At 40.3% G+C, this 16,162-nt stretch overlaps 1 protein-coding gene across 2 annotated transcripts in view; it reads right to left on the reverse strand.

Annotated features, from left to right (window-relative positions):
• The window catches only part of TP53BP1 (tumor protein p53 binding protein 1), a 90,429-nt gene that overhangs the window by 13,704 nt on the left and 60,563 nt on the right, over positions 1-16,162 (reverse strand). For both annotated transcript variants that reach the window (XM_079769302.1, XM_079769301.1), the window contains exons 16-18: positions 16,062-16,154; positions 9,829-10,312; positions 6,279-6,431 (exon numbers count right to left, since the gene is read on the reverse strand). In XM_079769302.1, the coding sequence (XP_079625428.1) occupies positions 6,279-6,431; positions 9,829-10,312; positions 16,062-16,154 (730 nt within the window). The remainder of the gene's footprint in view (positions 1-6,278; positions 6,432-9,828; positions 10,313-16,061; positions 16,155-16,162) is intronic.

Here is a 16,162-nt window from a genome sequence, read left to right on the forward strand (position 1 = left end):
AAGATAATCAAAATATATGAGTTTTCAGTAACTCTAGAGGACAGGAATGTCAAAATGACTATCTCACATGCCTACTTTGATGGACTGATAGTGGTTGCCTAGAGCCCAGTTTAAGGCTAATTCCTTCCAAGGCTAATTCTCAGACTCATGGGAGAAGGTTCTATAACCAATCATCAATGTCCCCTATGGTACAGGACTGAGAAATTACTGACAGGAGCTGCACATCTGCCTTTCTGCTCTAGTGCATTATTGTACTGTCAAAAAATAGCCCTAGCCGGTTTGGCTCAGTGGATAGAGTGTCAGCCTGTGGACCAAAGGGTCCCAGGTTCGATTCTGGTCAAGGGCATGTACCTCTGTTGCAAGCTCTTCCCCGGAGGCCCTGGTCAAGACTCATGCAGGAGGCAACCAATCGATGTGTTTCTCTCACATTGATATTTCTGTCTTTCCCTCTTTTCCACTCTCTCTCTAAAAATCAATGTAAAAATATTCTCGGGTGAGGATTTAAATATATATATATATATATATATATATATATATATATATATATATATATATATATATATATATATATATATAATACACTCTTCCCTTAGAGAGCTTGTAATCTTTCTGGGAGACATTATGAATACACATTTAAATAATGCTATGAGATGACTAAATAAATATTTTGGACCATTCCCTTCTTGAAAATATGTCCTCCTTTAGAATTTATAAGTCATTTTCTCTTCCTTTCATTCTACCCCTTTGGCTACTTCGATTTATGTTTGTATTTGGGTTCTTCTTCCTCAGTTTATTCCTTTAAAATTGGTATCTCCCAAGATTCTGTGGTCATTCCTTTTCCCACCCTTCCATGCTTTCCCTGGCTAGTCTTACCAGACCCTTACCTGACTATCTACAACACAATGATCACTCAGCTCCAAATTCTCAGATGCAAATGCCTACTAAACTCTTCCCCGAGGACATCTGAAATTTAACTCATCCAACACTCAAATCTGTCCATTTCCTGCCTCGATGAATGAGCCCTGGCTATCCCCAGTGACCTGACATTCTCTGCAGCTCTCTCTAGCAGAGGCTGATTTTTCTCAACCAAACCTCAATTCAAGAGTTTGGAGATGAGAGGCGGCTTTGCTCCCCTTTGTCATTAACAGACCATTTCTCTTCCCCCGCCCCTCTCTCCTACCAAACCACTATTTGTCATTCTGTTAAACTTTCCTCCCCCTTTCCCTTGTTACTCACCAACACCCTCCAATCACTTCCTCTCATGCATGAACACCTCAGCTCCTAGTACACAGCCTCCCTTCCCTCCCCACCTCTACTTCTGCCATCATTCTCTGTGACTTACATCCATCAAATACCCATCCAGCAAGTTTCCTGGTCTAATTACCACCATTAACCGTTTCTTCTACTCTACATCATCCATCTGTTACTAGGGTCAATAACAGAAACTGCACCACCTCCAAAAATCTCAATCATAAACATGCCCTCAATCACCATTTCCTATCATCCAACTCGACTGCTCTAGCTGGGTCCGGTCAGCAGCATCTGCCAAGGTCATTTGACTGAAACAGGTGTTGTGAACCCAGAATGTAAATTAATTCCTTCTCCTGGTCATGGCAAATGTGTAGGGACAAGGCCTGCACAGAAGGCTGGGACTCCAGGTGTGTTTCAGTTAGAGAGCAGGCTCAAAAAGCAGTAGCCAGATATGCCTGCCTTTGCAACTGTCCAGCAATCAAAGTTATTGCTTTTATATGATTTAGGCCCAGGCTCCAAGTTGTCCTGCTATGATGTTTTCGATGTATTTGCTTACTTGTTCTCCTGTATGTCTCTCCTACTAGACTACAGAGGCCACATGAAGACAAACATCAGAACTATCTTCTTTCCTGGACATATCCCCCAAATCTAGCAGAGTACCTTCTACAGAAGAAGCCCTTAGAAAATATTTATTGAAATAGGATCTTCTCTTTCAAACTGTGTCATATTTGTATTCTCTATCTCAGTATATGGTAAAATGCCCAGACATTTAATATGATTCTAATATGATTTCTTCCCTCTCCCTCAATCCCCACATTCAGGAATTCCCCAGTCTATGTATTTTTTGTATCTATGTCTTTCCTCTCAACCCTTACTGCCACTGTCCTAACTTGACATTCATTACCTTTTGTCTGACTATGCCTCTAACCTCAATGCACTCCAATCCATTTACACTGTTGCCAATCTAACTTACCCAACATGCAATTTATCGTATATAATAAAAGCCTAATATGCTAAGTGTCTGGTCGTCCATTCAACCAATCAAAGCATCATATGCAAATGATATGCTAAGACCGCTCAACCGCTCACTATGACATGCACTGACCACCAGGGGGCAGATAGTCAACCAGTCAACCAGTTTCTATGATGTGCACTGACCACCAGGGGGCAGACAGTCGACTGGTCAGCCAGTCGCTATAACGTGCACTGACCACCAGGGGGCAGAACTCCGACCGGTAGGTTAGCTTGCTGCTGGGGTCTGGCCAATCAGGACTGAGAAAAACGGGCCGGACACACCCTGGAGCCCTCCTGCAGTCCCTCCCCGGCTGGCCAACCTCCCGTGTCCCTCCCCAGCCCCAAATGTGTACCGGTGGGGTCCCTGGGCCTTGCCTGCTCCCTCTTGCAATCCGGGACCCCTCGGGGGATGTCAGAGAGCTGGTTTCAGCCTGATCCGGTAGGCAAGACCAAGGACCCACTAGTGCATGAATTCGTGCACCGGGCCTCTAGTTAATTAACCTTTTGCACTCAGATGTCGAGTGTGACTAGACACGGTTAGCATTAGAATAAAGGAATCGAGAAAAAAGCAAGCGAGTGCAAAGGGTTAATAACAATGGTACCTTTGCTCACTGAGCCTTCTATACAGAATGCCCTTTCCCCTTATCTCCCAGTATATAAAACTTTCAGGGTCCAACTCTAATCTAAGTATATCACTCCTTTTCCACCAAATTCTCTAATGGTTCTCCATCACAAAGAAGATAAAATCTAAATTCCTTTCTATGGTACACAGAGTCCTTATGCTCTAGCCCTTATCAACCTCAACAACATCCTCTCTCATTATTCACTATCCTACTGTTCTTGTCATACTGAGCTTCTAAATGTTCATTAAGCATGCCATGCCACCTACATATTTACCTAACTTTTCCTTCTGCCTGCACTGTCCTTCTTCCACCCCTCAATGTTATTTGCCACACTCTTGGGCACTACATGTTCTGTGAGGCCTTTTAGCCACCTTCAGGTAGGCTAGTGGACTCCATCCCTCTTCCTAACACAGCTTTCCACCCCTCCACTACAGCAACCAACAGGTTTTGGATTTGTTGCATGTGAAGTGTAAACTCCTAGAGAACAGGGACACTGTCCTTTTATCTTCATACTCTCAGTGCCTACCATAGTACTAGGATCTTAGTAAAAAGAACCTGCTGGTAAATAAATGAATAAAATCTTTAAAAGATGATAAACAAGGGCTATAAGAGATGAAGGAAGGGCCGAAACCGGTTTGGCTCAGTGGATAGAGCGTCGGCCTGTGGACTGAAAGGTCCCAGGTTCGATTCCGGTCAAGGGCATGTACCTTGGTTGCGGGCACATCCTCAGTAGGAGGTGTGCAGGAGGCAGCTGGTCAATGTTTCTCTCTCATTGATGTTTCTAGCTCTCTATCCCTCTCCCTTCCTCTCTGTAAAAAATCAATAAAATATATTTTTTTAAAAAAGAGAGATGAAGGAAGGAAAGTTCCCAGAGTCCTCTGACCTCAACCTGTCCACCTTCACACCACTACACATCTTTGTGCTGCACACCAATTAGACTGTTCACACCTGTGTTTTCTCTACTTTCTGCTTCTCTGCCTTTGCTCATCAAGCCTTGTTTAAGAATGCCCTTTCCCCTTATCTTCCAATATCCTAAGCCTTCAGTGTACAACTCAAATACCTTTGGCCATCATCCAGGCAGATTTTACCAAAATTTCCCTTCTTCCTTTCAGAATACATCACTTTCACTCTTAAAAGCCAGCATAATAGCCTGGCTGGTGTGGCTCAGTGCTTGAGCATCGACCTATGAACTAGGATAGTGGTCGGTAAACTCATTAGTCAACAGAGCCAAATATCAACAGCACAACGATTGAAATTTCTTTTGAGAGCCAAATTTTTTAAACTTAAACTTTTTCTAATGCCACCTCTTCAAAATAGACTCACCCAGGCCGTGGTATTTTGTGGAAGAGCCACACTCAAGGGGCCAAAGAGCCAAATGTGGCTCGCGAGCTGCAGTTTGCCAACCACGGAACTAGGAGGTCATGATTTGATCCCCAGTCAGGGCACATGCCCGGGTTGCAGGCTCGATCCCCAATGTGGGCGTGCAGGAGGCAGGCAATCAATGATTCTCTCTCATTATTGATGTTTCTGTTTCTTTCTCTCTCTCTTTCTCTCTCTCTCTCTCCCCCCCCCCACTCTGAAATCAATAAAAATATATTTTTTTAAAAGGCAGCATAGTGTAGTGCTTAGGAAGGTGGGCTCTAGAACTAGACTGTCTGGATTGAATTCCAGTTCCTTTATTAGCTATGTAGCCTTAAGCAGTTTATTTTAATTCGCTGTCCCTCAGCTTCTTCATCTGCAAAATGGGAATAACAATATCTATGTCATAGCTAACTGAGGATTAAATAAATTAAATCATTTAAAGTCCTTAGAATAGTGCCTGCATATAGTTAGTGCTCTATAAATGTTACTCATTATCATTCTTTTATTTAATTATGGCAATGTTTCCCATAGGGGTACGATAAATATTACATTAAGAAATAGTTGTGACATGGAACTTTATTTTCCCCTCAGAGTATCTAGGAGGCCTGCTGTTTCCAGAAATATACTCTACAAAGCACCGTATAACCAACTAAGTAATACGTGTAACACTTGATATAGCACCTGGCACAGAGTTCATTGTAACTGCAACAGTTACAAAACCTTCACATGAAAGCAAATTATTTTTCTATAAAGCTCCTAAGTTCATAATTTTTACAAAATAGTAATAACATTGAAAAACAGTATGCGAACATAAAATTGAAGATGAATCAACATTTTAAAAGAAATATTTCTGGGATTATTATTATTTGGTATACAATAAATAAAGAATGTAAGACCATTTCTCAAACTAATGTCAAATGCTTTCTGACACGAGAGCCACAATGGCCCATTAATAAGCAATAGCAATAATATATTCCATTTAATAAAACCATATACCATAGTTTAATTCTCCGAGTACAGCTTCCTCTATGACTAGCTGGCAGAATTAAACAAAAGTGCCTGAGTGAAGGAAGAAAATAGCTGTGCCGCTTATCAATGAAATTAAATGGTTCCCAAATATTAACATATGTACCAAGAAAGGTGCCAGTTATAAAATCTGTCTAATCTCAGTATTAGATGTAAACAAAGTCAGCATATAACACTGTCCAATATAATAGTCAATAAATGCTAATATTATGCTGACACTGGGAATGAGTCCAGATGAGCCCTGACAAATAAAGGTATATGGCTTACCAACAGGTCCATAACCACATTTGATGAAGACCAAGAAAGGACACATGAGTAAATATGAAAACACGTGAGAAAACAATGATAAACTATGAGAAAACATATGCAGCCTAGCAGGAAATTCTAAATTTCATTAGAGTTTCCAAAGATTAAAAATAATACATAAAGTCTTTATATTTATATATGACAGAGATTTATCCATCTATTCTTTATAAAAATGGAAAGCATGATGGGACTGGTTAAATAACCAGACAAAGGTCAACAGCAAACCCATGGTTGGAAAAGACAGAATTTAGAACTCTTAGTTTCTAAGCTGGTTCTTATATATTTCTGTTAAAAAGATGGAGGAGCCGAAACCGGTTTGGCTCAGTGGATAGAGCATCAGCCTGCGGACTGAAGGGTCCCGGGTTTGATTCCGGTCAAGGGCATGTACCTTGGGTGCGGGCACATTGCCAGTAGGGGATGTGCAGGAGGCAGCTGATCGATGTTTCTCTCTCATCGGTGTTTCTAACTCTCTATCCCTCTCCCTTCCTCTCTGTAAAAAATCAATAAAATATATTAAAAAAAAAAATATATATATATATATATATATATATATATATATATATATATATGATGGAGGAAAACAAAGTGTTTTAGTAGCTAGTTGCTCAGGAAAGGGGCTTGGGGAGGTGGCATGAAGTGACAGAGTAATTTTTCTATTGGAAGAAATTTGCCACATAGACCCACAGTATATAGTACCTCAGTAACTTTTCTTTCTACTTCAGTTCCATCCACATAATACACATCTGTGATGACACGAGTGACAAGCGTGCGAACCTCATGGATTGTTCTCATGTGCCGATGCAAGACATGGCCACGTGGAGGCTGAGGCATATCGAACTCTTCCTCTCCCTGTGGAGGCAAATGAAGAACACAAACATGGGTCTCACTGCAAACTGGCAGAGTTGCACGTCAACTTCTTCATGATGAACACTGTGTGTGATAAGGTTTTCCAGCTGCTTTGTTTTGCGTTCACCTACAGATAAAAACAGGGATGGACCACCTATACAGACAGAGGCTAGAAGAATCTGTATCAGTGTCACCAAAAATGACCTCTTTCTGTCTAAATCAAAATCATAACATCTAGCACTTATACTTAAGATATTTAAGTAAAACTTTGATCGCCTGAAAGTACATTGATTTTAAATTTTGATCTTTCTGATTTTGATGCTAACTTTTACAAGTTTATACTTGAAACAGCTCTGTAGATAAAAGGCATTCTTCAGGACTTTATGTAAACCAGAATGACATCTGTTGATCTCAGTGCAGTCTGTTTTACCAGCATTAGTAAATAAAACTATAGTTGAGTTATACCTGGAACAAGACACACTGATTTATCCTAGAATTAAATATAAAATATTGAATCTGTTCCAAATAATAGATTATAACTAAAGAGCTGAACTAGTGTCCAGAAACAGATAATATTAGCAAATTAGGATTCTGCATCTAGATCAGCAGTCGCCAACCTTTTGGACCTCACGGACCACTGGTTGGCAACCGCTGATCTAGTTGTACCATAAATAATAATCAGTTAAATAGTTTAACTAAGACCTACATTTCTAAGACAACTGTTACATACATGTTTTCTCATAACACCTATATCACATTTATCCACATTCACATCCTCCCCTGTATCCACTGGGTCTGTAATTCTGAAGAGTAAATGCATACTTTTTCTCTCCCCTTACTTCCCCTGTAGTAGACTAATTGTACTTTCAGTAGTCAGTGTCGAAGTACCCAAGTCTTTCCAAATAATTATATGTACCACTGTAATAATGGTGATTCAGGGTGTTTCATGACAATGTGGTAATAATTTACCTACAACTTTCGATAATTTGCCTGAATAATTCCTACTCCAACCCCATCTTAGAGGTAAAATATGTACTAAAATGGAGCTATGTAAATTGTGAATAAATAAAAATGAAATCAAAAGCATGGAATGTTACTCAACCAATTCCTTAAATACTTCTATACACACAACTCTGGTTAGTGAATGGTAGGAACATTGCTCTGTCACACCTCAATCGCCAGCGGCCCCTGCGTTAGAACCGTGACAGCCTGGACCTCTTGCTGGGCACACACAGTCAGGCCCTGGATCACAGGGTCTGAAAGATCTCGGTGCTTTACATACCCCTGGAATGTGGCCAAGAAGCCTCCCTGTAATTCTTCCATTACCAACACCCAGACAAATGACCACTACACGAGAGACACTTACATGTCTGACAGAATAAGAAAGGAGAGAAGGGAAAGGGGCAGATAAAAGGAAAGCTATGCTTATTCTTTCTTTAAATAGTCTTCTGAAAAGTGATCTCTGTAAAGATAAAATAACTTGCCCTAGCCAGTTTGGCTCAGTGGATAGAGCGTCAGCCTGAGGACTGAGGGGTCCTAGGTTCGATTCTGGTCAAGGGCACATGCCTGGGTTGCAGGCTCAATCCCCAGTGTGGGGCGTGCAGGAGGCAGCTGATCAATGATTCTCTCTCATCATTGATGTTTCTTTTTTTTTTAAGTATATTTTATTGATTTTTTTACAGAGAGGAAGGGAGAGGAATAGAGAGTTTGAAACATCGATGAGAGAGAAACATTAGTACACAGGCCAACTGATCTATCCACTGAGCCAACTGATCTATCCACTGAGCCAAACTGGCCAGGGCAAGTTATTTTATCTTTACAGAGATTACTGGCGATGTGCCCGCATTATTGATGTTTCTATCTCTCTCTCCCTCTCCCTTCCTCTCTGAAATCAATAAAAATATATATTTTTTAAAAAGATAAAATAACTTGAGAATTTTGTCATTACTAAGATAAAATGAAAATAAAACCATACTTTCCCTTCATAGAAAACCTGGCTCCAGACCCACTTGTTGAGAACCGTTAGCAGGGTCGCCTAAGGCCATCGGAAAACACAGATATTTACATTACAATTCATAACAGTAGCAAAATTACAGTTATGAAGTAGCAACGAAAATAATTTTATGGTTGGGGGTCACCACAACATGAGGAACTGTATTAAAGGGTCTCGGCATTAGAAAGGTTGAGACCCACTGAACTAGGAGAAGGGATTACTTCCCTATTTTAGAGAAGTAGAATATGAGGGAAAAAAGGAAAATATAAAACAGTGGCTCCCACATGATTGCTATCTTTAAGTTTAACTTTTTATAAAAGCAGAGAAACCAAAATTACGCAACAGAATGCAAACACTTTAAGGGTAAAAATAAACAGACGGAAAATGGGATCTGATATGCTAATAACCCCTATATCCAAAAGACTATTGCTATTTGAATCTATATGAATTGGTAAGGTCTTAGATCTCACAGACTGTGTTACTATAAAAGTCTAATATAAACAGTTTTTGGAGAGGCAAGGATAGACAGAACAAGACTACATAGGCCATGATTAAAATATAGAAAAGCAACATAGCATAATGAAAAGAATACCGATTCTGAAGTAGACATGCTGAGTTCAAATTCCAGTTCTGCCACCTACTGATGGCAAAATCTTGGGCAAGTTACTTAACCTCTCTTCAGCTTGGTTTCTTTACCTGTGAAATGGGAATAATGATAGCAACCTCACGGGTTGTCTTGAGCACAATGCTGACATACTGCAGGTGTTCAACAACTAGGAACTACTTCCCTACTCTATTCCCAAGAACCTGTTCTTCCTCCAGCCTCACTTTCATCAGCCCCAGTGCTTTTCCTCCCATTAAGTCTAGTATGAGCCTCTCTGCAGTCCCTAGTCACCTAGAGGCTTGTGCCCATCCATCTCTCTCTATTCCTGTTACTATTCTTCGTTTCTAATACTGTGATACACTATCTTTCATGCTTCTTCTACTCCTTCCTCCTTTTCATTTTACTCTCTCGGTTCCTGAGAACCATGGTGAAATAGACTTGGAGGAAACGCAATTATCTCTGATAGTTATAAAGAAGGCTACAAAGTGATAGCAGAGGGAAGGAAAGGATTGAACAACTTAAAAGAATTTAGGACCCAGACTATATTCCTGGCTTTCTTTTCTAGTAAAGACCTACTTGACAAACTCTAGCACTATTCCATTTTCCCTAAAAGACCATTTATTAGCTACAGCTACCCATAATTTTCACTACCCTATCTATCCTGAATAAATTGTTTTTGTCTTTTAATTACTGGTCTGTACAAAATTATGAAGGATTATCATTAGGTAAAAGTACCACAACTTAATTCTCTGGGAATCCAGAAAGTGGAAAACAGGCCCCTGGGTACCGGGCAATTCTCTCACCTGGCTATGGAGTGACTCTGTGTCATCCCCAGAAGCACTGGTTGGTTTCTCACCAGTCCCCTTCTCAGTCTGAACTGTGGCATCCTGTTTTCCAGAGTTCTCATCCACTGTACTGGTCCCCTGTTCACACACATTTTTTACAGTCTGGGTTGCTGCTGAAACAGTTTCTGGGATCCTTAGGGAAGGCTCTATGGTCTGAATTCCTATGTTATTTTGGCTGGGCCTTTCAATCAAGGTCTTACTAGGTTTTTCCTGATTGGTATTCCACCCTTCTTTCTGTCCATCTAGCACATCTATCTCCATCGCTTCCTCTTGCAGACTGGATGGCCCCTTTGTGGCCATCTGCTGGGAGGCAGGAGGCGCAGGGTCTTTGACAGGGCTACTGGGCTTCATAGTTTGTTGATGCTGCCCAGTCCTTTGGTCACCTTCCAATTCTTCCTTCTCTTCTTCATCTTCAGTACTTGGAAAATGGAGTAAGTTCCCCCTGAGAATCAACCACATAAAGAAACCATGTCAAGTAAGCACACATGCATGTACATACGCATGTGCATGCACATGTGTGCATACTGGCAAGGGGGAACCATAATTTGACAATTTGAGAAACGTGGGTGAGAAAATAAAATGACCAAGAATATCTCCTTATGAGGTTTCTCAACATAATTTCACTCCTGTAAAAAAACAATGGCACACAGGTCTATTCCACCGTGATGATAAAATAGTCACAATACTTTTTCTCATCACTAGCTATGAACTCTGACATAGGAAAATAAATAAGAAGATAAAACGCCATTATTGAAGTCATAGACAATGAAGGCAGCTTAGGGATCTACTTCACAAAAGCTCAATTAAAAAACAAACAACAACAACAACAAAAGTAACAAAGAAAGGGAAAAAAACACAAATATAAAAACAACAATAAAGAAAACAAAAAGGGGGGGGGGAGATCAATTAGGTCAAGAGTCCTCTTGACTTTATAAATGATTCTAACATTTCTTAAATGACTACTGGCATTTTAGATACACCTAAGCCCAACCAACAATTTCAGCAAAAGAAGAGATCCTAGCTTTTCAAGCTATACTAGTATATCTACAACTAGCCATTTCAGGATGACTTGGTGCCTCAAGATACAGCCAACTTCTTTTCACTAGTCTTACCATTTGGCTGTCAGTGACTTATTCATTTCACAGCATTTGATGAATGTCTCCTGCAAACCAGGTAGCATGAAGCTCTAAGGTGCCCAGAGGCTTTAAATGTCCTTAACAATACACCATAATAAAAAGACCCAGATTAACTCCAAGTGAGCAGGTTACACAGAAACTTGACATTCATGTTTATACTTTAAAAACATACCACGTGGGGCTTAATATAAAGTTAAGTGTCTAATAAATGTATTTTAAACAAAAGAATTCATGTTCTCTCAATTGGTTAACTGCAAAAAGCTACTCTTGATTAAGTAAGCTAATTGTATAATTAGCAAATTCATGTAGAAAATGCCCATACCTTAAAAAAAAAAGTCCATAATCTTTATCTTCTTAGTAAGATACAAGTTCAAATGAGTAAGTATACTACAAACAACAACAAACTAATGAACCCGTGCATCGGGCCTCTAGTATTTTATAATGCATAAACTGACCCAAAAGACAACATACAGGATGATAAAGGATCTACAAACTATGTCGTATGTTGCTGTAAGCGTTTCACCAGAGAAAGGTGGAGAGGTCTCCAACTTGGGAGATCTTACCGTAGGGCCTGCTCTGCTCTGAACCTTGAAGAGAAAAAGAGGGATTTCTGAGGTTTCTATCATGTTTTGCTCAGTTTATCAAAACTGGAAGTTAGTCCTAGCTGGTTTGGCTCAGTGGATGAGTGTCGGCCTGCGGACTGAAGGGTCCCAGGTTCGATTCCAGTCAAGGGCACATGCCCGGGTTGCAGGCTCGATCCCCAGTAAGGGGTGTGCAGGAGGCAGCTGATCAATGATTCTCCCTCATCATTGATATTTCTATCTCTCTCTTCCTCTCCCTTCTACTCTGAAGTCAACAAAGATATATTTTTAAAAAACACACACACAAAAAAACAAAAACTGGAAGTCAAAGAGGGATTTAGAATAGAGTTCTAACCAAGGACCTGGTATACATTTGATTGTTATACTTTGTGTCCTGGGTGTCAGGAACCTCAACTGAATGAAATACATGATTCAATGAAGAGGTAAGAATAAGACCACCAGGAGACAGATTAGTAACACCTACCTCTAATGATGTTTATAAGTGATCTTATTTAAAAATTATTTAGCACAGTACTAGGTACAAAACAGATGTTCAATCAATATTAGTTGCATAAGACAAAGCAATTAAGGAGATGCAATTCATCTTCTTTATAAACTGAATACTCATGTTTGAATCTTTAAGATAACTAACATATTAATGGCTAAGCAATAATGAAAGTGAGTCAAAAACTAGATGGGACATGACTGGATTAACCATTTTAAGAATTCAGTTACCACTGTTCCCCAACCATAAACATAAACAAGCCTACTACACATTTTACTTCATAAGCTGCTTATTTAGGGTAAAACTTCTGAACAGATATTCATTTCTAAAGCAAAGCCTTGTTTTGAGACATTTTATTCTTTTTTTAATATATTTTATTGATTTTTTTTTATTTTATTTTTTTACAGAGAGGAAGAGAGAGGGATAGAGAGTTAGAAACATCAATGAGAGAGAAACATCGATCAGCTGCCTCCTGCACACCTCCTACTGGGGATGTGCCCTTGACCAGAATCAAACCTGGGACCTTTCAGTCCGCAGGCCGACGCTCTATCCACTAAGCCAAACCAGTTAGGGCGAGACATTTTATTCTTAATTGATAAATATTAAGATTGCTTTTTTTCCCCCAAAGAGTTAATCAGAAGAATTCTTCTTTCTCTAAAGATTAAACGTGTCTCATTGCAATATTAGCAATATATAGCAGATTCCTACCAAATATCAGAATTTTGGTATTTATTTGTATTTCTCATATTAGCATCAGTCAAATGAAATGAGGTTAAAATCATAGTCATTTCCCACCCAGGATCATATAATCTTACCTAATAATAGACAAACGTGTAAACTGACCGTACCTCTGCTACGCCCACAGCCAATCAGAGTAAGTATGCAAATTAGAAGGCCAAAGATGGCGGCCACCCAGCTGCTCCAGGCAGGGAGTGGCCAGGTGGGGCAGGACGCCTGCTATGAGAGGGAGGGCAAGGGGCGAAGGGATCTACAGGAGAGGAGTGCCACAGCGAAGACAAGACTGCAGACTCCGGAGTCTGCAGCGAAGACGAAGATGGCAGACTCCAGCCGGAGTGTGCAGCAAAGACAAGACAGCAGACTCCGGCCGGAGTCTGCAGCGAAGCAGCGAAGATGAACCAGCCGGAGTCTGCAGCAAAGACGAAGAAGGCAGACTCTGGCCAAAGCGAAGGCCTGGGTCCCAGGTGCCAGAGGAAAACCGATGCTGGAATCCAAGGGAAGGAAGGCCTATTGCACGAATCTCTTCATGCAACAGGCTTCTAATATATATATATATTCTACCTAATAATAGACAAATATGCAAATTGACAGTACCTTTGCTATACCCACGATTGGCCAGGAGGCGCGGGGGGGGCGGGACTCGGGGTGGCCGGGGTGGCTGATTGGGCCGGCAGGACGCTGAGCTCACGGCAGCGCAAGCTCAGTGTCTGCACCATTGCTGTGCTGCGGCACAGAAGGGGCCTCTGGGGCAGCGAGCCCACGTCCCGCCGCGGACCATCAAAAGCGGGGGAGCTGGGTGCCTGTCCGCTCCGGCACCAGGCCTTTCAGAAGCCTCCACCGAGCCGGAGGCTTCTGAAAGGCCTGGTGCACCAGCGGACAGGCACCCAGCTCCCCCACAATCGAAAGCGAAAGCGGGGAGCAGGCTGCTAGCAGTGTCCACGGAGCATGCTAGGCTTTGCGGGGCAGTGGATATGGCCTGGATGGCAGGTTAGGCCTAGGGGACCCTACACGTGCATGATTTAATCATGCACTGGGCCTCTAGTGTGTGTGTGTGTGTGTGTATGTATATATATATATATATATATATATATATATATATATATATATATATATATATATATATAGCTTTGGTTGGCAAGATTTGCTGATTAAGGCCAACATAGAACAGCAGGTAAAAACCAAAAGCTTAATTACAACACATACTGCAAAAAGTGTTCCCCACTCCTAACAAGTTCATAAATTCTGTAGACATAAAGCAACTGAGAAATATCTACCATGAATGTATATATTAATGTTCCAAGAAACAAAAAAGAAGAAATATTTAGCACCAGAACAAAATTTTAGAAGACAAGAGGAATCCAATATACTGTAAGAAAGACCACACCTCTCCCTCTTCATTATTTCCAGCTACACAATTCTATTCTGGTCACCATATGCCAGATTTAGAAACTGATGCTAAGAAATTCTAGCAGAAAAAGCCTGGACAGAATTAATCCTAAGTGAAACAGAGAAGAATAAATCTCCATATTTAACAAACTTCTAACCATTCTGTTCTCAGTGTAGATCTGTTTGTAGAGCAACTGAAGCCAAATCCAGCTGGATTTGCAGGCCCTTGGTCTATCAAGGCTACACACAATCACCAGCAGCTGGGCCTACCGTAAGACAGTCTAATAAAACAGACAGGCAATACAATGCCATTGATAAATTTAGTAACTGCTGGCCATTACCACACTGATTTTGGAACCACACAAAGTGACATTTCACCCAACAAGCTTCTTGATATAATAGAGGATATAATCTGGGCTAGCTGAGTCCCAACAAGTTCACATTTAATCATCACAATGCCCAACAAAAGCACTGACATGTTCCTTCTAAATATTTCTATCAATAAAGAATACAGAAATTATGCTGCAAATAACACTATAAGATACCTAGTGACAAACATTATTATATTCTCTAATTATAAAATCACTAAATTCCAGAAATGACAGATATATCATAATGAAAATAAAAACTTATTTTCATTGTCATTACTGCTTTCCCTATACTAAATGTAGGACTCATATATTCCAAATAAATACTCTTCAATTATATCAATAGCGAAGAAATATTTTATAAATGAAAAAAAATTTTTTCTGCTTCAAAGCTGTTCTAAGAAATTATGGAGTAAAGAAATTATAGAAAAATCTTAATTCCATCAGGTCTAACAAACTTTAAATCTGGGATGTTAAGCCCTATGAACCAGGTCATAGTTCAATTCCCAGTCAGGGCACATGGCCAGGGTTTTGGGCTTGATCCCCAGTAGGGGGCGTGCAGGAGGCACCCAATCAATGATCCTCTCTCAATATTGATGTTTCTATCTCTCCCTCTCCCTTCCTCTCTAAAATCAATAAAAAATATTTTTTTAATTCTGGGATGTTAAGCATTATCTCAGTTTTGCTATGGGAAACTAAACGTAAATTAAAAATCTGTTAAAAATAAACATTTCCAAACCTAAGAAAATGGGAATAAATCTTAGAAATATAAAATGATTTAAGTTTCATAAATATATGAAGACTTAATCACTTCAAGTTGTTAGAACTGGCAGATAAAGACAAAAATCTGTATCTATAAATTACTTAATAAAACTTCTCATGACTATAGCCCTGCCAGCATGGCTTAGTGGTTGAGTATCAACCTATGAACCAGGAGGTCACAGTTCGATTCCCAGTCAGGGCACATGCCTGGGTTGCAGGCTCAATCCCCGGTGGGAGGCATGCAAGAGGCAGCTGATCAATGATTCTCTCTCATCATTGATGTTTCTATCTCTCACTCCCTCTTCCTTCCTCTCTGAAATCAATTAAAAATATATTTCTTTTAAAAACAAAAACTTCTCATGACTATAAATCTTTATAAATCCATCTACAGGCGTCCTCAAACTACGGCCCGCGGGCCACATGCGGGTGTTTTTGCCGTTTTGTTTTTCTACTTCAAAATAAGATATGTGCAGTGTGCATAGGAATTTGTTCATAGTTTTTTTAAACTATAGTCCGGCCCTCCAACTGTCTGAGGGACAGTGAACTGGCCCCGTTTAAAAAGTTTGAGGACCCCTGCTAGAATATGCTACAGTCCCTCAGATAAAAAAGTAAACTCAAGTTCCAAAATAGTAGCACTATATTCTAAATTTTGGTGCCACCATTTTATGAATCAATATAAATACAGCCCAGAAGATGCTGTGAAAATAACGCTCACCTGGTGGGTGTGGAGCAGGGATCCTGATTTTGAGCCTCATCCTCTTGCTGGGTTTCACAGACACAGCTAAGCAAAGACATGGTCTTCTGGGGACTAAGACA

This window comes from Cnephaeus nilssonii (assembly GCF_951640355.1).
Source record: "Cnephaeus nilssonii genome assembly, chromosome: 4".
NCBI classification, from domain to species: domain Eukaryota; kingdom Metazoa; phylum Chordata; class Mammalia; order Chiroptera; family Vespertilionidae; genus Cnephaeus; species Cnephaeus nilssonii.